General features: G+C 41.6%; 1 protein-coding gene across 5 annotated transcripts in view; it reads left to right on the top strand.

Moving 5' to 3' along the window:
- Window positions 1-22,902, top strand: part of LOC147710105 (butyrophilin subfamily 2 member A1-like) — a 440,009-nt gene that overhangs the window by 92,692 nt on the left and 324,415 nt on the right. For all 5 annotated transcript variants that reach the window (XM_086920804.1, XM_086920805.1, XM_086920803.1 and 2 more), the window contains exon 4: window positions 6,955-6,987. In XM_086920804.1, coding sequence (XP_086776930.1) covers window positions 6,955-6,987 — 33 coding nt within the window. The remainder of the gene's footprint in view (window positions 1-6,954; window positions 6,988-22,902) is intronic.

Here is a 22,902-nt window from a genome sequence, read left to right as displayed (position 1 = left end):
AAGGGGCTCAATATAATGTTGGGCAGATCACCACGGACAGGCCATTGGTGGTGATCCGCCCAACAATCAGGGACGCGGACCAACTGCCTCATTACAGAATATATGTCATTATAATGCATGCGTTAAATCACATGCCATTACAACACGGTCGTTACAACGACCGCGTTGTTACATCGCAAATCATTACAATGACTTGCTGTAGGGGGCGTGCTGGATTTAGGAATAGAATAATATACTATTCCTACTCCAGATTGTACAACAGCAGGGAAGGTGTTGGATTGTAAATCCAACACCTTCTGCCCCCTACAGCAAGTCGTAGCAACAACTTGAGATGCAATTTGATGCGATGTAACAACGCAGTTATTGTGACGACCGCCATGTAATGGCATTCGATGTAACGCATGCGAAGTAAACAATGTCTCTCCTCATGTTGATGCCGGTGGTTGCAACAGAAACTGTCGGGGGAAAGACCACTGCTTCCGACAGGATCTACGATCCCGCCGGGGTGACGGTCGTAATCATATTCCCTTAATGGCTGCGGTGCTCAGCAGACACCACCATAGAGATTATGATTACCATTTCCCAGAGCCTTTTCATGGCAGTCCGACTACCAAGAAAAGGTTGTCGAAAATGGTATTTGGGGGCCCCAAACAGGGCTGAAATGTGGCCCTGGGGACACATGTAGTGCCCCCACACACAAACATGCATGTGTGCCATGCACCACATGGTCATTCACCACATGGTGAATGGCACACGGTGCATGGATGTGAACATATTGTCCTTTTTCCTTGCGACATGTGCTGCAGCCTTTAAGCTGGGCCTCAGCACAAGCCACATTGGAAAAGAACAATTTCTCACCGTAACACTGGCGGTCATACCACAATATGCCTGCATGTCGGGCAATCTTCCGTCCGCTGTGATGTCGGGCTGCGGTCCCGCTGCCCGAAATCATAATCAGGCCTTAGTTTCAGCATAAAGATGCTATCTAGCATGCTGTAATTCTTCTCAAACCCCGCTTGTTTAACAGGGAGCATCTTTGGTCCTCAACCCACACTGAAAGATAACAAAAACATACTGAAATGGCAGTAAGGGATTTATCTGTTGCACCACCTGACTATACACTAGAGGTTTTTTAGTGAATATGTAATGTAATGATGTCTTGTAAAGCGCATGAATCACCCCACATGGGGTATCTCCACGCTGTAGACCACTGGGGAACCCGTCCTGGCTTTCCCTGTGAGATGGTCCCTACTGGGTATCTCCAAGGTGAAACCAGGCATCCCCGGCGTATGTGGGGGGCCGTTGTGGAGATGAGGCAAGCTAATGCCCAGAGTTGCCGAGTGTGATCCCTGGTTAGAGTAGGCACCGAGGCGAGAATTATCGAGTCCGCTGACCATGGTCCATGACCCTGCCGCGTCGGGAATTGAACCCTGGTCCCGGGCCATCCTCTGCTTCCGGGTCTGCCGCCTCTAACCAGTGAGCCACACCACTCCACAAATGCTGCCCACCTCGCTAGTCCACTGCCACAGGACTAAACAATTATGAACAAACCAAAAAGCACACAGAGAGGCAGCAATAAAGATACTTATACAATGCTTAAATACATCCAATGAGACACATGTCCTTCTTTTGATATGAAAAAAAGTCCTTTTTATTATTGATATATCCTCTTGATAAAAGGATGTACAGATTGACAGCCGATGTTCTTAATAAGTGAAGACCAAAGAAACAGCCAATGCGTTTCGCCCGTAGGCTTCTTCAGGGCTAATATTCAAGGTAAGCACAGCTAGACTGGTTTCCACTTGAGTAACTATTCAAAACGTATCTGTTAGTAACAGAAACGATAAGGATGAAACGTGAGATCACAGGGCCGATGCTTCCAGTTTATTATGCCTCAATGGTACTTTCTAAATTCCCGTTAATATTTCACTGTTTAACAAGCGTATCGGCATTTCAGGCATATTTTTGGTTAGTACTATGATATGTACCACTCCCGTAGATCCAGTATTACTCAGACCATCCCAATGTGGTCCGTGGTCTCACAATTCATCAGTTCCTCGTAACAAATTTTGTGCAAAAAGATGACCACGTATACTTCTGTCAAATATTTTACTACCGCACCACCTATGGCAATTTGACTGCAATTAGAGGGGCGATTTTGGGACCCTTTTTATGTAAATGAACTAGAATGCTCCAGGCCAGAAAAGGGGAATTATGCTATGGTGGTAGCAGTGTACAACAAAAGGAGTAAGAAAAGTAGCCCAAAGTGAGTTCTCTATTTTAATTACGGAGAGGGTAATCTCATGGGGCACCATCTTCTCATCTCCCTTGAGACTCTCAGTCTCCCTATATTAGCCGCATCTCCTTTGTTTGTTGATTCAGGGCCAAATGCTGCTGCGGGTATAGGAGGAAACGAGAAGGGCAATAGGCAATAATTCCATGCATAAAGATCACACATGTAATGTGCCATTCACCTTCCTTAATTGGATTTGGAAAAGATTTTATTCTAGAACCAAAGCAGCTAGAAATGATCTCCCAAAATCTTTCTGTGTTCTTAAGGGAGGCACCTTCTTTTAGCTCAAACCATTTATGATCATACTTCTAAGGAGCAATTTGTAGTCTCTGCCTTCATCTTTTCAGGAGATTAATTAAGACATGAATTGACTTCTCACTAGTCTATGCATCTCCCTATTTAGGTGGCCAAAAGGATTATAATGGGTTCTTTGGGCGGAAAACAACGTGTTTTTTTTTGGTTTAGCCACCAGGGACTTTTTATAGCTTTCAAATTCAAATAGTGGCTCTCTGTGCAGAAAATGGGACTCTGCAGTTAATGCGATAAAGATTCCTTCACTTTAGCAGTTCGCTTCATATTTCAATGAGTTCTACCATTTGATTTAGCAAATTTGACTGTTGTTTCTTTGAAGAGCCCTACTCCCTTTTGAACTAAATTGATCATAAAGGAGAGTGCTTTAAGATCACCAAGGGATTTATCATTGACATTCATATCACAAATAATACCAAAAGAAGCAAAAGGGACAGCTACATAGTCATTGAGCGGACAGCAAACAGTAGATTTAAGTGTAAAATGTGCAGGAATCTCATTCTCAATTCTTCCATTGAGTATTACGCATGACTTTTTTCATGGTACTTCAAAAGGAGAACACCTCTTTTATGAGTTTTACTATTGGTAGGGACGATTGAAGGGCTAATTTTTAATGCTATGTCTTTGTCCTCATTTGCAAATAACCTAAGGGCATGGGTGGATACTGTGGCATAAAGTCACCTACCAATATTACATATTTACATTCCTTTCACTCCCTAATGCCATAGATAAAGGTGACAAATGTGGTTACTGGACATGCACCGAGTCAGTGGGGATATATGGGTTCACCACCATAAGATACTCGTTGGTGTCTTGATGTCCTTGAAGTATATTTTTATGGCAAGGATTACATTCCAATCATGGATGAAATGACTGCAAGTCAATTGTAATTATTGCTCAAAAGACATGCAGCACCACCCCCTTGTATGCCCCCTCTTGGAGGGGATTGACACACAGTTTACAGCAAAGTACCCTTCTAGCACAAAACAGCTAGTTGACCAAGTTTACTGGGTGCTTGTTGTATCGGCCAGCAGCCTGTTCAGAAACACCATTTTATTACCATCACTCTGGTGTTCTGCTGTATTTCACAAAAGCAGTCTTTAGTTTTGACCATTACTAGGTGTGTTTATTGCTGTTTAACCCCATGTCACTCTTAGAATTAAGAATAACTGCTATACAATAGCGCCTCCCTGTCTCATCTTCTGTAGCCAGAGCTTCCCACCACCCCTCCTTTCCTGGCAGACATACACTCCTACCCTCTTTACCAGAGACAGCAGCAAAATTGTTAGATTCTCATTTAGCATGCATTACAGTGATGGTGATACTGTGAGGTTTGAAGGCCAAAATGTCTCACCAAGAGTTTTCTGGAGAAGGAGACTCTGCTATCCTCCTCCTAAAGGAATTACATCGATGACTCGACTGCATAGCGTGTCATAACTTCATAGAATTACATTTGATACCACTTTTGAATTGAAAAATACTCTGGCCCTGCTAGATGCACATGGGTTCTTAATTTGCCTGAGGCAAATAATAATTCTTTGAGCCATCTGCAATTCATCAATATTAGTAAAGCACTCTTAAGATTTCTTGGTCAAGATGCCAATACATTTCAATGAAAAAGGCAAATTCAAAACATTATAAAAGATGTTGGCCCCCACTTTTGCTCAACTATAAAATATATTGTGCACCAAATTGTAGGAAAATATCTTAACTTGTAGATTCAGGGAGATAAAGGAGACAGCTGGGGGAAGATATCCATTTGGAGAGGCCAGGATATCCTCAGTCTGTTGCCATGATGAATGGCTGGCAGCCTATTTTGGGGAAGAAACAACCACCCTTTCCAACATTTGCACATTGTCTTTTTTCTTAACTTCCACACCAGCATTGGCATTTAAGTTGAAGCAAAGTTTTTAGGGTTTAGCATGTTTTCTGCAGATGATACAATGTCCTAAGCTGTTTTATAATCCTCTTGTTTCTTTGTTTTTTGCCCCCTCTATTCTTCAGATCTTTCTTACCGCCCATTTTGTAGACACAGGCGCTTCTTCATTCACAGACATTAGGAAGAGATTGCTGATTTTACCCTTAATAGGGAGAGACGAGGGCCCAATTACTGATTCCATTGAGGAAGGCTCTAAGAGACTTTTCAGGGTGAAGAACAGCTATTCTCCTTCAAAATGTGCTCCAAACTCCCTGAATCGAGAGCTAGACAGAGGTACCCTACTTGATTTACCATGTTGGACAACTTGTTGTGAGGGACAGCAAAAGATTCCCTCCCGCTTTCTTTACTTGGAAGTGGTGGGGGGGGGCAGATAGTATTATCCGAAGAAACCCTTATATCCTGGGTCTAGGACTTTAATATGGTCAGGAGAGAATCTAAAATAGGATCTGAATTGCTGACAGATTTTTTCAAGTGAGCCGAATTAGAGGGCAGAATTCTCTCTAAAACCTGTAATGATTCAGAGTACTTTATGGATTAGAGCAGATATAACTCAAATGATAGTAGCAGACGTCTTTCAAGTGGTAAAGAGATTCTCACCGTACTATTAAAGAGCTGCATCCTAGGCTGCAGGATGTGGCCCACAGAAGTGCTTACCTCACAGGTGATGCAGTTGATATGCAGTGGCGTCTGCTCACGAGAAGCCGCAGTGGGGCGTGGATCGGGGAAAAGGGGAAGGCGGGTAAAAAACAAATGACTTACCTGCCAGCCGTCCATCCGGCCGCCAACTCTCCACCGTCCGCTCCGTCCACTTCCTGGCTTCTTCTGTGGAAACAGGAAGCACCCGAGCTCCCAGGATCCCCATAGCCAATCACAACTCTGCAATGCAGCGTTGTGATTGGTCTGAACGCTGTGCTTCGGTGCTCAGATAGGGAATGAGGGCCTGAGCATGTGCTCCATGCAGGGTGTAATCCAGCCTGCATAGAGAACATGCAAAGAGCGCATAAAAGGCCAGTAAAACATTCATGTGCACTTATATAGTGCACCCCACTCTTCCCATTGCTCTGAGAGCAAATTCACCCCACCCCTTACTTAGAGTTCTTATTAGTTTCTTTTTACTTTTTTTTCACTGCCAAAAGCAGTGGGGCAACGCTTCACCTCCCTGGCAGAGGAACCGCCACTGATTGATATGCGATGATGCTGGTTAAGGTCAATAACTAGGTCAAGGAGAGTAAAGTCTCCTATGGGAGGTGCTTGTTCCATGATCTCAAGGCTCTTAGAGTTCATGCACGCACCCTCGCCATCGGATAGCTCATTGAGTAGATATGATTTCTGTAGCCACTCCACGCCGCACCGCCGGCTCTGCTTCCCAGTACCAGCATCCGCTCAGGTATGAACCTGGCATTAATAAGGTGCCACGTTGCCCAGATGTTAAAAATACCTGTTAAGATGGCAAAATAAAAGACAAAAAATACAGGAACATTGCCACTGTCATGTAAATCAGTCGTCCCCGCCACATAATTCTAGTGGCCCTGGATATACACTAACAAATATCACTCAGACGTACACTCTCCATTTTAGTGGTCCTAGGGTGGCTTCAGCGCATGATTCAACATTATGTTCCTGTAAACTGAATTTCAGCATATACTTTATATCATCTCTGGTTCTCATTTATTGGCTTGGGGGGGAGGAGGGGGGAGATAAAATTGTGCACATATGAACAACATATCACTATAAGTAAAATCATTTCCCAGAGTGCTGTAAGGTCTGTGTAGGCAGGCAAAGCCCATGGTACTCATAACTACTCTAAAAGGATTGGAACACAGGCAGATGCCAATGGAAACAAAACAATCTGTTGAATGGAAATTACTACTGAAAATGACTCTTTGCAGTCTTCTAGTTCATGACGTGGTGCTCATTATATCATTAGAGATAACAACCAAACATAGGCAAATCCTTCCTAATGCTTAAACAGCACCCCTAAACTCCCCCAGACACACTTTGACTTTGATGGGTCTATCTGTTGAGGTGCAGCATGATTCTGGGGCACAGCTGCATGGCCAGTATCGGTCACACCAGGACCGCTTGGGAATATGCTGCAGTGATACTTCCAATAGTCCTTTCTTCTGGTTTGCTATTGGGGAGCTGTGAGCTTTACTCTTGTGAATTACATTTCAGTGTCTGGTGTCTGTTGTCCATGGTTCTCTTTTAACTGTGGGGAAGAAGAAGGGTGATGATGACTCGTATATGTGTGAATTCAGTGGATGCTCTTAGCGTTCACCCCCAAATGGGGAAAGTGGCCATGCATCTAATGTGAATGTTGTGTTTGAAATGTACCAGTGTGTGCTCACGTCTTCATCATGAGATAGAAACATTCCAAAGTAGATTGTGTCTGATATTTCTCTTCTCCCCTCAGGAGCCTCAGCCTGTGACCTGAAGAAGGAAAAAGGTAAATGACATATTAGTGAATTTGAATATTTATTAGCTAAATATGAAATCTGTGGAGATGGGGTCAAGTGTAAGCACATATGTTTTGATATGCTTCCACACTGAAGGAAGGAGTACATTTTAGAGGTGTTAGAAACTCATTTAGTTTGCTTTTGTGTGAATAAGTGACATTTCATAGGAATCATGCAAGATTATGCATAATTAAATGATGTACAAATTTGCACTAAATGTTAGCACAAAATTATTAATAGCGTAAATTTTTTATGTGAAGGAATCTTTTGTGCCAAAAAAAAGTGCCAAAAAAAGCACCATGAACAACACCCATTGTGTTCTGTTGTTCCTGTGTTTTCATTGTATATTTGAACCTGGAATGGCATAAAAAAAAGTGATGGATGGAATGCTTGAATTACTCTCACACAAATAGCTGATTTTCTCAGAACCAATATATTTAAGAAAACTGACAAACTACAGAAAGATTTGAAGTATTATTCGAAAGAACGAACCTATTCGTATCTGAAAAAAGATTTTTTCCAACAGGGTCAAGGACAATCACACTGGGCACCAAAACATATTACCTTTTCTGATACAGCATCGTCCAGTTCTGACGAGGGTGGTAGTAGAGGAAATAATCCCAACCAAGGGTTCGGAAGGGGTCAAGGACAGGGTAATTTTTTTAGCGAGAGGCCAGACACCACCACGGGGACGAGCACACACAGCCAGAAGGGGTTGGTACAGAAACCAATATACCCCAGGATTTCGGCTAACGAGGAACAATTACTACGAATGGTAGACGAAATAGACACACTACCAGATATCATGGCAGACAATCCCTCGTTGGAAGTAGTTCCTATTTTTAATCTCTCTAAACACGAGTTGAATAGGCAGGAACTAGAACTCCAAAGCTATGGATTATCCTTTGTTCCTACGAGTAGAAATGATCATTTCACCACCCAAATGGAAATCCATAGATTCTTCAGGACTCTTCAGCTTAGACACTATTTCAATAAAACCCCCACACAAAATCTGTCGTACAATGTCACAGGCCTTCGATGTCCTTCTACATTCTATCCAAGTAACAATCTTATGCCAAAAGATGTATGACCTTTGAAAATGTAGTTCTAATTGAACTGGATCAGTTATTCAAAGGGAAAAGAAAATACGTAAAATATAACTTCACTAAAGAGCAACACCTAATACTTGACGCTCTAGCTAAACGTGAAGATATTTACATAAAACCTGCTGATAAGGGAGGTAGTATAATAGTGCAGGATAAACTTGATTATGACACGGAGGCCTTGTCACAATTGAACAAAACCCTATACTATACCAAACTTAGGGGTGACCCCACTGAAAGAATAAGAACAGAAATAATGACTATCAGTAAAGAGGGTCTGGATGGAATGTGGTTAAGCCAGAAAGAGTTTGACTATCTGAATAAAAAAGACTTCACGATTCCTGCATTCTATACACTCCCAAAGATCCATAAGAGTGCAGAACACCCCCCTGGGAGACCTATTGTGGCGGGGTGTGGATCTATATTGCAACCCCTGGCGGAGTATGTGGATTATTTCATAAAACCCTTTGTAGCGCTGACTAAATCTTATACTAAGGACAGCATTAGTGTGATCAATGCGTTGGAAGGGGAAGCTTTTGACTCTAATAATAACATCCTAGTGACAATGGATATTGAGAGTTTATACTCTAATATCCCACAAAATGAAGCCCTACATATCATCAATAAAGTATTGCAGAACCAAATTCTCCCTATGCAAGTTCCGGTGGAATTTGTGATCAAGTGTGCTAAGATAGCACTGGAACGTAATTACTTTATATTTAATGATGATTTCTATGGTCAACGTAAAGGGGTGGCTATGGGGGCGATTTTCGCCCCTGATATAGCAAACCTGTACGTGGCAGATTTTGAGGAGAAAGTTATTTTCAATAACAACCCTTTTGGCACACAGGTCAAAAGATATCTGAAGTATATAGACGATGTCTGTTTAATTTTGGAAGGCCCGGTGGATCATCTCAATGAGCAAAACCCTAACTTACGTTTCACGATTGAGTACAGTAATCAGTCCATAAATTTCTTGGATCTGAATATCAAAAATGACAATGGTTCTTTGGTGGTGGACCTATATACGAAGCCCACAGCACGCAACACCTTGCTAAAATACTCGAGTCATCACCCGAGAAATCTAAGAGATAACCTCCCTTTTGGACAATTCTTACGAATCAAACGTAATTGTACCAAGAGGGAGGATTATTTCAGGGAGGCTAAGATTCTCCAACAAAAATTGAGTGCCAGACCATATCCATATAGGCTAGTTAAACGAGCACTCAAACGTGCGTGGTATTATGACCGTACGGCATTGCTGGATGAAAATAAGAGGAAGGAAGGAACAGACAACACCATTGCTTGTATAACTACTTTTGGCACAGAATCCAATCAGATCAAGAAAATTATTTCAAAAAATTGGCATCTGATACAAAAAGTTGAGCCCCAACTAAATCTCCCCAGGTTTGCGTTCAGGAAAGCAAGAAACCTTCGGGACCATTTGGTAAAAACCTATAGGGAACCCAAACCCATTACTCTACACAATCAATGGGGGCTTCCACCTATTGTAGGACATTACCCGTGTGGACAATGTGCCGCATGTGACACTACTACACCAACTAAAACCTGTGTACTCAATGGGAAACAAATTGATTTCAAGCATCATTCCAATTGCCTCACAAAGAATGTCATCTATTGCATAGAATGCCCATGCAAACTGTTGTACATAGGCTAAACCACTCAAGAAGTGAGGAAAAGAATAATCCAACATCAGTCCCGCATCAGGTGTAAAGTACTAACAGCCCCATTAGTTGAACATTATATACAACAATCTCATGGTCCAAGAGATATGAAATGGTATGTAATGGAGGTTGTCAAGGGCTCTAAAAGAAGAACCAATGTGGATCGTCTACTTACATTAAAAGAGAACAGATGGATTTGGACAGGAAAGACAGTGGAGTATGGTTTAAACCAATGTGTGCAGTGGCATAATTTAGCTACCCTGTAATGATGTCATACGGGAATAGTGTGCTTGATAATCTGAATTTTGACCTTAATCTATGATATATAAAGCAACAATGACATTTTAGCGAGCTGTAGGTATTCTTTGACTGGTTCTGGTTTTGATGTTCACATATTTTGTTACTCCATCAAAGGACCTGAAGCCCTGTATTATTGTTTAATGTAGTGGTAATCGCATTGTATAGGGGGATTGAATCCCGTTTTATATGGTTATTTGATTATATTACACTCCTTTCTAAGATGGCCGCCATACGTGGGTTATCGAGTGCTACCATGTGCGCATGCGCATAGACCCGAGAGTGTTTACCGACGCTCACGAGCGAGGCATACGAACGCCGACGGAGACTTGAGTGATACGGTCACGTCTGTAGAGAGAACTTTCCAAGTAAGTTCCCTGCTCATGGTCAGTCTCGGATATTATCGTGGGCTTTCCACTAGATGGTTGGATAAACAGACAGGATATTTTACGTTTGTTCCCCCCGCAGTTAAGATGGTTTGCAGGCTATTCAAGAGCCGATGTTTGCCCGTGTACATGTGATTCAAGGGCTATAAAAGAGAGTCAAAGTGAAATTACGGTGGAGGTAAGCTCCACACCTAATTTTGCTTAATACTATTGTCTGTAGGGTAGGACTCCAAACTTAATCCGTGCAATGTTTACCTAGGAGTGGTGTCGATAACCCTGAGAAGTAGTGGTGGATTGAGACTTTGGAAGACATCTTGTCTAGTGAGTATAGAGAGACACATGAAACCTTATACGAGGTGTTAAGGAGTTAAGGGTTGTATATATGTATATATCTAGTAAGGCTTTTGGTCACACTGGGTGTGGTGGTGGTATTTTAATGTAAGCAGACGATCATATATTGGACATAAGTAGATGGATCCCTTATACTGAATGTGTATATATTGTATACGTTTTTGTAGATACCATGTGCAACGCTTAGTTCTGAGGATGGTCTCGGTGAAAAGCATACAATAGAGACCGAAACGTCGACGCACATACACCGTTTGGTTCATAATCATCCAAGCAAGGATTTGTATATATTGGATTGATGGATTAGCTGACTGCATGTACAGGAGCACCCTATGTATAAATCTGTATATTACATATTGTACCAACGGTGTATCACACTACAGGAAATGTACAGGAAATTGTAGTGTTGTTTGTGTTGCCTATCATTTGGACTTCTAGAATCTTGTGAAAAACGAAAAGGATCATTTTCTAAACAATATAAAAATTTTGGAGATACCATGTTTCTTATGTTTTCTTTTGAAGTGAAGTACTTATATAAGACTTAATATAAATTGTTGAGATATTGGAAATAATTCCTCAAGGAGCCTTCTTCTATTTAACTTATGTTACCCAGTTCCTTGGGGACTATTGGGTTGTCCTGTTTCTAGTGTATTAATTACTCTCAGGCACTGTCGATCACTCTGGGCCACATCCCAATCCACCATTTTCCCCCACCATTCCACCTCAGTTTGGACCCACTCATATGTAGATAATCTTTTACCCTCATCCAATCAGAACAGTCCAGCTGGACTGTGAGGCTAGGACCTCCCTCAACTGGAAAACAAGCGGCCCAGGACCGGTTTTGCCATTATTATGGGTTCGACCGCCAGGTATAGCTTGATTCCAGTAGCACGGAGAGCCCTGGACCCATGTCTGGGCATACCAGTCACACTTAGGGCATCAAAAGCAAAGCTTTGGATGAAAAGCTTGAATTAATTTAAACCACTGGCGATCTCTCTGGGCCGCATCTCAATCTTTCATTTCATGCCCGCCATGTCACTCTCATTTTGCACCCAGCCATTTGTATACCAGTCTTGACTCTGCTTCAAACAGTCCAGACCAAACTGCCAGGCCAGTTCCTCCCTGCAGTGGAACTCAGGCAACCCAGGACCGGTTTCACCTTTATTATGGGCTCATCAACCATGAACACCTTCATTTCGGTGACACAGTGAGCACGGAACCTCGTCTGGGCATACCTGTCACACTTAGGTCATCACATAACAAAGTGACGTATGGAAAGCCATGTCCAAATCCATAATTTTTTACCCACCGTGCCACCTGAGGCAAGACCCAAACATGCAAATCAGTCTTGACCCTGCTCCAATCAGAACAGTCCAGTTCCAAGTACCTAGGCAGGACCTCCCTTAACTGGGAAAAAAGCAACCGAGGACTGGTTCTGCCTTTATTATAGGCTTGTCAGCCAGGTATACCTTGATTCTGGTGGCACAGTGAGTACTGGGATCCAAGTTTAGGCACCCCGGTCACACTTAGGGTCTCGAAAAACAAAGTGATGGATGGAATGCCTGAATCAATCTTAGCGACTGGTGATCGCTCTGGACTGCATCCCAATCCATTGTTGATCACTTACCATGCCACCTCAGTTTAGACCCAGCCATTTTCAAATTAGTTTTGACCCTGCTCCAATCAGAACAGTCCAATCAGAATAGCGAGGTCTGCACTTGCCACAGGAAGGCGTTCCATGGTTGGAGTGTGGGTGCCTGCGTTGGCGCAGTAAGATAGCAGGGATGCGTCTTATCTTAGTAGATACATTGCATTCCTGTCCTCTCCCTGTCACACAACACTGTGCAGTAAGGTGTTGCGCTGTGTTGCGCTGTGTGACTTGTTAGCAAATCTGGCACTAAATACATAAATACATACAGGCTAGGTATATAAAAAGAAACCTAGGTATTATAATCATACAGGTTAGGGATATAAAAAGAAACCTAGGTATTATAATCATACATGCTAGGGATATTAAACAAAGCCCAGTTATTATAATCATACAGGCTAGGGACGTAAAAAGAAACCTAGGTATTTTAATCCTAGAGGCTACGGATGTAAAAAGAGACCTAGGTATTATAATTATACAGGCTAGGGATATAATTGTTACTAGTCCCTCAGGCTACACATACGTAGTTTTCAATGTGGGACAGACAACTCCTATAGCTTAAAATTTACATTTGTATTCCGCAGTCGAAGCCCACTTCATTCTCATAAAGAAAATTATTATGTAGTGCACATGGCCAAATTGAAGGAGTGCCTTTGGTACAGCGGAAACTAATTATCATATGTCTCCTGTTCCTACACTGAAAGCGATGACAAAAGCAAGTATACCTAATCTTTACACTTTTTACCAGCAGTGGGCAGTTCACAGTTCACATTTGCAATACTATATCAAAAATACTGATGGAAATAGCTACCTAAAGAATCTAAAATGATATGCAGCAACACGATATTGCAAACAAACAAATGTTGCCAACAAATAGACCTGCATAGAATCTTCTTGCTGGCTCTGAATAGAAGTTTGGAATAACTTGCCTTGATCATATCATATCAATCACAGCAGTAAACCAATATGCTAGTTGCTGCTGATTCATGCTCCAGATTCATGTGTTTGACCACAAAGAACTGCTGATGCCTGAGCAGTCATAAAAGACTTACTATGACTAGTCGCAATTGGCGCACTTCATTCAGACAAATGTCCTGTGTTTGCAGCAAAGGCATTCAGGGATTCCATGGGCCTAATTCACAAAGCTAAACTTACACTTATGGAGTAAGATTGTACTTGATCTCAATAGATCTGAGCCGGCAGAGAGAACATGTTTGACCTGTACACTCACTTTTATTGCAAAATATCCAAGAAGTCAGAACCAACCTATCTATTGTGAAGCGTTCCAAATCCACCACTGGTGAAGATAAGGTTTCTAAAGCGGCTGGAGGGTCACTCCCCAAAGTGGAAGTGCTAGCTCAAGAAAAGATCCCTGAAAAAGAAGTTTACATACCATCTTACAGACCACCCTTTCTAGTTCTTGAGGTAAAGACACAAATAGTAAACCTGCTTCGACTGCTTGGTTCAAAGAAAAACAGGAAGGTTCCATCTACCACCTCAAAAAGCATTAAGTGGTCGATTCTATTCAGCAGACCCCTCTTGACACCAAAATGTCTTCAGAGTAGAATCTCACAACGTCTCCCTCCCGCCTAGAAAAGAAGCACAGCCCTGTCGAAATTCTGAGTCTCATTCCGGGGACTCCAAATCCTTCTATGTCTCCAGCTTTACTCCAAGTGCCAGTTTCCATGGAGGGCCTTGATGCTGCAATTTCATCAATCCCAATGATTTAATCTACTGCTGTAGTTTATTATGAAAACTATACATGAAACTATCTATGAAATGTTCTATGAAACAATAACACACTCCAATGTGGGCCCAAATAGATTGATTGACTAAGGAGACATTGCCAAAGGACTATCAAAAGTCATTCCTATATTGACTAAATATTACTGTTCTCTGTATGTCTGTTTAATGGTTTGTACATTCAAGTTAAGTGTGTGTATTCATTTGGACATGTCGTCTTTATGTGAAGTGATCATTCTGTTTTCATTTGAAAATGACTTGTTGAGGCATATGGGCTGCAGACCATGATTACACTTTGTTGTTGTCTTGGAAGAGTATTTGTCTGCTGGATGACTCCTCCCTTAGATCGATCGTAGTGCGCATGGGCATCGACCCCATCTTCAGATTGTTTTTTTCCGCCATCGGGCTCGGATGTGTTCATCGTTCGTTCCCGTTACCGATCTCTTTTCGAATCCATAAATCAATCTACAAACATCGACATCGTCTTCGACACTGATTCCGGTTACCCGCGTTGAAGAAAGGTTCCACTTCTCGATTCCAGCATTCATCGGGGCCGTCGGGTCCAACTGCGCCATTGGGCCTTTGGCACATGGAAAGAACACCCTTCAAGAAGTGCCCTCAGTGTAGACACAAATTTCCCCACACTGACCTGCATGAGGTTTGCAACCTGTGCTTGTCTCCAGAGCACGAGAGTCGAGACTGTGAGGCCTGCGCTTCGTTCCGGTCCAAGAAAACAATCCGGAACCGTTGAGCTCGTAGATCCATGGAAAAGTCATCGTCGTCGACACCAGACCTCATCATCGACGAGAAACCGATCGAGGTAGACGCCGAAGAATAGCAAGAAGACGTCGCTTCCGAAGCAGAGGATTCAGCTTCCGGAGCCGAGGATCGATCCGAAGATGACAATCTTCTTCCAGCTGGTCAACAGGTCGTGAGTAAGAGCGTCGACCCTGTTTACCCCACCATACCGGGACAGGCTTCGGTTCCACCTTCACCTTCGGGTCCAGGTGCACACCGACCAAAACCTTCCGGCGCCCCGCCTTCAGGCTCAGCAGCGAAGAGTACTAAAAAACCTCCAGTCAACTCGGGCTCGAGTCAGTCTGTCGGTCCCGAAAAGCAGAAGGTGCCTAAGCCAAAGTCAACACCGGCACCAAAACATCCATCGGTACCGAAAACGGGCGAGCCGAAACCAAGTTCGGCGGCAAAAGATGTTCCCAAAGTTACCGAAACGAAAATAACCCTGGTTCCGAAAAAAGCAGACCCGAAGACAGTTCCAATACCGAAACATACTTCGGCTCCAAGAGCAGGTCAATCTAAACACCCGGGAACAAAACCTTCGGATCCAAAAAGCACAGATTCAAAGAAAAGACAATAAAAGTCTTCAGAACCGAAACCAAAAACCGTTCTAAAGACAATAGACACTGCAAAGTCTAAGCCTGTCGGCTCCAAACAAGAAAAATCGGCGCCGAAAAAGGATTTAACAATAGAAGAGCTTTTCCAACCTGATTCAAGGCAAAAGACTCTTAAAATTCATCCAAAGACTGGACACATATACACAGTGTCTGAAAAGAGGAAAATGGACCAGCCTAAACCATCGCCAGTTCCTTCAAAAAAGCATGTTCAAACTTCCCCTATAAGAATTCCTTCACCTAAAGTACAAATGCCAGTAGATATCTCTCTTGTATATTCACCAGCTAGTACACATAGTCTTATACCTCAAGATGAGGATTATGGAGATACTTACTCACAAGAGGTAGGGAGAGAACATTAAATGGATGATATTAATGACCCAGATGATATGGCTGGGCTATCAGGTGACCCATGGGAAGATTATAATGCACCAGATCTACCACAAGACGAGGCATACCCGTTTAGGCCATCTCCCCCTGATGATACCATTGGGTTCACCCAGCTCATTCATAGAGCAGCCACTTTCCATGGAGTAGACTTACATACAGATCCAGTAGAAGAAGACTTTCTAATGGACACACTGTTAACATCACATAAGACCACAACCACACTGACAATACTTAATGGAGTGGTAAGACACGCACCACAAATATTTAAAGACCCAGTCAGAGCCAGGGTATTTAACCCCAGACTAGAAAAGAAGTACAAAGCGGCTTCAACTGTTCCAGCATATATTAAAGGACAGTTGCCACTAGGCTCAATGGTAGTGTCAAATGCGAGAACGAGAGCTAACTCACAGACAACAAGGCATGCTCCACAACCCGACAAAGAGTCTAACCTTTTAGATGCCTCAGGAAAACGCACCATCTTACAAGAAGCCAATATATGGAGGATTGCTAACACTCAAGCCCTGTTAGCAAGATATGACAGAGCTCATTATGATGAGTTAGAGTCACTCATGCAACACTTGCCAGAACAATATCACGCTAGGGCTTCTGACCTAATACAAGAAGGCAAGGTTATAACAAATACCTCTATAAGATGCGCACTAGATGCTGCAGACACATCATCTAGAGCAGCAAATACAGGGATACTGTTGCGTTCAAACCAGAAGTACAGGCTAGTATCCTTAAGTTCAAAAGGATTTTATTGAAGTATTTTGTAGACAAAAGAAATAGACAAGTACAATACAAAAAGAATAAATCTTACATGCGTAAATGATTAAATGATGAGCATGAAATGCAGTAAGCCAAAAATGAAGAGTAAGGGAAAAGGGAGAAAAAAGGGGGGGAGGGGCGGGGGAGTGAACATATCATAGAATCATAAAATCATAAAATATAGAGTCACAATTAAATTGAATAGAAAAAAGATGGTAAATAAGGAGAAATTAAGCACCAAAATTCATAAGAGAATACTTAATCATATCATTGCATAACATATGAATCAATAGGAGACCAAAAAGATTGAAATGACTGTGAATTGTGAATACCGCCTTTAAGAGACAGCTGAGCACCTCTTCTTGTAAAGGTAATCCACGACCACCAAGCATGAACTGAAAGAGAAGAGGCATCTTTCCAAAAAAAAGTAATGGACTTTAAAGCAGCTGTAATTAAAACATTTAATAATTTTGCCTCTGACTTACTAAGAGGATGGGAAAGGGCAACCGATTTACATATTAACATAGCATAAGAAATATCATCATGTAAAGGCAAAAATTTTCAAAATGACATTCCAAACATCCGACCAAAATTTCATAATAACTGGGCATTCAAATAACATATGACGAAGTGACCCAGAACTTGAATTGCAGTGCCAACAAACATCAGATGGTAACAATTTTGCACGTCTTAATCGAGATGGGGTCCATAGAGCGTTAAATAAAATATAAGCATTAGTCTGATAAAAAGACACCGGGAGCCAACCAGAGATACTGTTGAGCCATATTGAGGACCATGAGTCATCTGATAGGGAAATGGAAAGTTCATTATTCCAAAAAGATGAGATTGCACCAACATTGGAGCCCTGGGAGGTGGTACATTTTTTATAAAAAACAGAGACAGCTTTTGGGGAAGACGTAACAGCCGTAAGGTAAATTAATAGGTCATTAGTGGTGGAAGAGGGAATACCATTGGGAAAAGAGTCCAAAATGATTTTAGGACTCTATATCAAACCAAATTGGATGTTTGACCACATGTGAATTTGTAAACCATAAGGAGCTTTGTTTTAAGATAAAAGCTTTATGGTAGAGGTAAAAGTCTGGAAGGGCAAATCCCGCCTGGGATGTTTTAATTTCCTGTAAGCAATACGAGGAACTTTGTTAGAACAAAGGAATTTAGATAACAGTTTATCAACATCTTTATAGAATTTTAGAGGAAATTGAGGGGGAATCATAGCCAAGGAGTAAAAGGTTTTTGGTGCAATATTCATTTTTACAGCCTCCATTCTCCCCCACCAGGTGAGATGAAGGGAAGACCACTTGGACGTTTTGTTTTTGATATAATCAAGTATAAAATTGCTATTTCGTTTTAATGTAGCAGGCAACGAGGAGGCAAATAGGATACCTAAGTACTTAAGCTTAATGTTTTGCCAAAGAATATCTGTGTTTGGTAACATATCCGAGGTACAAAAAGCATTCAAAGGAAGAAATTCAGTCTTACTTACATTTAATTAATAACCTGAAACCACAGAATAATTTGCAATGATGTCTAATAGGGAGGGAACAGAGGAAAGAGGATTACTAATAAACAATAAAACATCATCTGCATAAGCTAAAATTTTAACAGTGACATCATTTATCGCAATACCCTGAATATTGTCACAGCAGCGGATATAATTAAGAAAACGCTCAATTCCTAATAAAAATAACAGTGGGGAAAGGGGACAACCCTGCCTAGTACCTCTAAAGAGAGGAAATTGAGTAGAAATGTGACCATTAATAAACAAACGAGCAGTAGGGGCAAAATATAAAGCAGAAATCATACGAATAAAATGGGCACCAAAATTAAAAGATAATAAAGTTTTAAATATAAATTGCCAATGAATTTTGCCAAATGCTTTTTCTGCATTAAAAGCCATCACTCCCGCAGGGGAAGTAAGGTAAGGGCTCTGTTCAATAACGTGTAAAAGTGTTCTGGTACTATTAGCAGAGTACCTATTTTTCATAAAACCAGATTGATTTGGATGAATGATGGAGTGAAGGACAGGAGCTAATCTAGTGGCAAGGATTTTAGCATAAAGCTTACAGTCCTGGTTTATTAGGGGGATGGGACGATAATTAGAAACCAGGGTAGGGTCTTTATCAGGCTTGGGCAAAACAATGATTAGAGCATCCGTAAAGGACCCCGAAATAGTACCAGAGGAACCAAAATGGGAAAAAAGTGCACTTAGATAAGGTAAAAGGTGAGACTGAAACTCTTTATAAAATTCAGCTGGGATACCATCCGGCCTGGGGATTTATTCTTAGGAAGTGATTTAATAGCAATTAAAATCTCATCACAAGTAATTGGAGAATCTAAACCTATTCTATCTGAGGGAGAAACGTGAGGTAAATTACACTTGTTTAAAAAGCAATCAATTAAAGAATCATCACAGGGGACTGGTTTACTATATAGGGTAGAATAAAAATGTAAAAATTCTTGGACAATGTCATTATGGGAAATAGCAACTTGGCCACGGGAACCGCGTATTGATGTTATTTGAGTTTTATCCCTCTTGATCCGTAAATAGTTTGCAAGGAGTTTCCCAGATCTATTGGTATTAAAGCGAAATTTAGCATTAACATTTTGCGAGTTGGATTCCTGCTCTAGTACTAAGTAAAGCATTAAATTCATAATGAAGCTTTTGTAGTTTAAATTTGTGTTGAGGGTCAATAGAAGAAATAAATAAACGTTCATATTTAGCAATTTGTGTTTCCAAATGTTTAACATTAGAGTTAAATTGTTTGTTCTCATGGGCCATAATAGAAATTGTGGTACCTCTAATGTAGGCCTTAAAGGCATCCCATCTATTGGCAATCGAAGTTGAACCTTCAGGGTTGAACAAAAAATAGTCTTGAATAGCTTGTAATAGTTTAGATTTATGCGTATCATTAAGTACAATGTTCATGTTCATACGCCACCTACTTTGTTTGGTAAAAGTAGAGGAAATGTTTAAAACAAAGGAAATTAAGGCATGAGAATTATGGGGATTAGAGAAAAAGGAAAACCATTTATCAGTAGGAAAGTGTAGCCTCCAAATATCAGCCAACTTGGTTGTGCGAAGGAAAGATTTAAAGGCATGAAAAACTGTAGGAGGTCGGAATTTTGTAGTGGAAAGCCTATCTAGCAACGGATCAATAATAACATTAAAATCCCCCCCAACAATCAAAGGAACTTGCCCCAACTTTAGAACTTCGGTAGTTATAGTAGACCAGAACGAAGGGTCATCAGCCGTAGGACCATAGATATTAAGCAAAAAGAAGGTTGAGTCATGAATTTTAACCTTAACCACAATATATCTACCTTCTGTGTCAGTGAACTTACTAAGAATCTGACAGTGCAACCTTTTTGCAAAGAAAATTGCAACACCATTTTTCTTCCCCAGCGCAGGAGAGGAAACAATATTATCTACCCACTTTTTCCTCATATATTGTAAAATTTTGTCATCAACATGCGTTTCTTGAAGAAAACAAATGTCAGCGTTGCACGCACCCAGGTAGTCCAAGATTTTAGTGTGTTTTACTGGATGCCGTAGAACCTTGACATTAAGTGAAACAATTTTAACATTATGAGTATTAGCCATTAGGAATTAGAAAGAAGAGGATAGAAAAAAGAATCAGAGGAAGAGGAAATGAAAAACAGCCATGGAGAAAGAGCAACTCTATGTAGAGAGCAAGAAAAGGAAAGACACAATAGGGAGAAACACAAAGGGAAGGAAAAAGGACAAACAAGAAACATAACCATTAAAGAAGAATATAGAGACGCACACCCGTTCCTCAAGCATGGCCATAAAACCGTTGGAGCCCGTGAAGAGAGAAATATTTAAATGCCAGGATAAATCAGACTATAAGCGTTCAAGTAACAGGATCATGAGTGTCCATTGACGGTGAAGCTTGTTGTTCCAGAAAAAGTCTTAGATCTTCAGGACGATGAAAAGATTTAGAGAAGGTGTCTTTCCAGACTCTCATCGTAGAAGGATCAAATAGACCATACTTAAAACCAAGGCTTCTCAGTTGTTGGCGATAAGAGGAAAATTCCTTGCGAAAAGCAACCGTTTCCTTAGCAAAGTCTTGATGGATAAAGATTTTACAACCATTCACTAAGAGTGAGGGAATGTCTCTTGCTGCTTTCCTGATAAGGACCAAATGATGGTGTCGCAAAACCTTAAAAATCATTTGCCTGGGTTTAGTGTGGCGAAGATTCCTATGTGAGGGAATTCTGTGAGCCTTATCCACTTCAAATTGTTCGGGGAATTTGATATTTAGGAGGCCAGGTAGCAATGACTCTAGATATAAGCGACAATCAGATCCCTCAAACTCTTCAGGCAGATTGAAAATACGGAGATTGTATTGTCTACTACGGTTTTCCAACTCCAGAAATTGAGTATGCATTCGTACTATTTGATTCACCAAAGGTGTAAAAGAGTCCAACTTATTTTTATTGTTCTGCATTTTCATAGTATTATCAGACACTTTCATGGATATAGAAGCCATATCTTTGCGAACATTTTTCACTTCAGTCGCAATAGTATCAGTATTCATGCGCAGCTCTTGAATTTCCTCCAAAATTAGAGCAAGTGACGGCTCAGAAGATTCAACAACGTTAGACTTAGATGGAGTAGGCGATATCTGCTTTTTCCTTTTATTAGCAGCCAAATTTTTATTTTCCATCTTGAGGTGAAAAAATACCCTTTTGCGTCAGTGAAATGTAGGATATGAAAAAACACCTCAAAATTTAATAAATATGAGTGAAAAAGGACGTAAAATTCCCCAAAAAGTCTTCAAAAGGACTGGTGCAGCAGCTAAACTGGGTCGTGGGTGTGGCCAGGCCCAAGCCAGGCCCTCTCTTCGTGAGCACTCCGCCCCCTATGCAGAGCAAGCCGGCAGAAGCTGAAGCAGAGGCAGGGGAGAGGAACCAAAGAGCCAGCAGAGGCACTTCCCCACAGAGAAATCGTTCAAAATTCAAGCACAAGGTGGGAAATATGTATAAAATGCAAGCGCCGCCACAAATTGGTGATTCCTGACAGGAATATCGTCGTTTATCGGCTAATTGGGCTGGTACACTTACGGAGCTCCGGTGGCGGCGGCCATCTTGGTCGACGTGCTCGCGCGACTCTACATGCTAGTATCCTAAACCAACCATTCTACCAACAACATCTTTTCGGTCCAGCAGTGGACAGTGCACTAGAACAGATGAAGAAGGATACGGACAAGGCAAAATCAATGGGAGCTTTACAGACGCAAGCCCTTAGACCTTCCTTTCGTCGCTCCTCATATAGGGGCGCCTCTAAAAGTTTCTAAACTGATAACACCTCCTCTTCTTACAAAGATACCAACCAAACTTCGCCCAGTAAGGGATATTATAGAGGAGGGTATAGGGGAAACAACAATAAGGGTAGCGGTAGAGGCAACAACAATTGCAACACCTCTGCCCCCAATAAGTAACTTCCCTTCCAACCCCCTAGACCATTCCACTCCTGTCGGGGGGAGATTACAACAGTTCCTACCTGTCTGGAACTCCATCACCACAGACAGGCGGGTGAGGCAAATAATTCAGTCAGGTTATTGCCTGGAGTTCACTTCCACTCCTCTAACAATACCACCCAGACTGTGTCCCATGTCACGGGAACACCTCATACTATTAAGACAAGAGGCGGAATCTCTACTGCAAAAGAATGCAATAGAACCAGTCCCAAAACAGCATCAAAACACAGTGGTTTACACTCTTTATTTTCTCATACTCAAAAAGGACGGGTCCCTCAGACCTATTCTAGATCTGAGACCCCTAAACCTGTACATACAATCAGACCACTTTCATATGGTCACACTACAACAGGTTCTACCGTTACTAAGGAAAGGCGACTTCCTTGCCACATTAGACCTCAAGGACGCCTATTTCCATATTCCCATTCATCACTCTCACAGAAAGTACCTACGGTTCATACTAGAAGGTCAACACTACCAATTCAAGGTACTCCCTTTCGGAGTAACTACAGCACCTCGAGTGTTCACAAAGTGTCTAGCAGTAGTAGAGCACACTTAAGAAGGGACAACATTCATGTCTTCCCATATCTGGACAACTGGTTAATA

Source organism: Lissotriton vulgaris, chromosome 5 (genome assembly GCF_964263255.1).
Source record: "Lissotriton vulgaris chromosome 5, aLisVul1.2, whole genome shotgun sequence".
Classification (NCBI taxonomy): domain Eukaryota; kingdom Metazoa; phylum Chordata; class Amphibia; order Caudata; family Salamandridae; genus Lissotriton; species Lissotriton vulgaris.
Note: the sequence above shows the minus strand (reverse complement) of the source record. Positions and strands in the feature narration are given on the sequence as shown.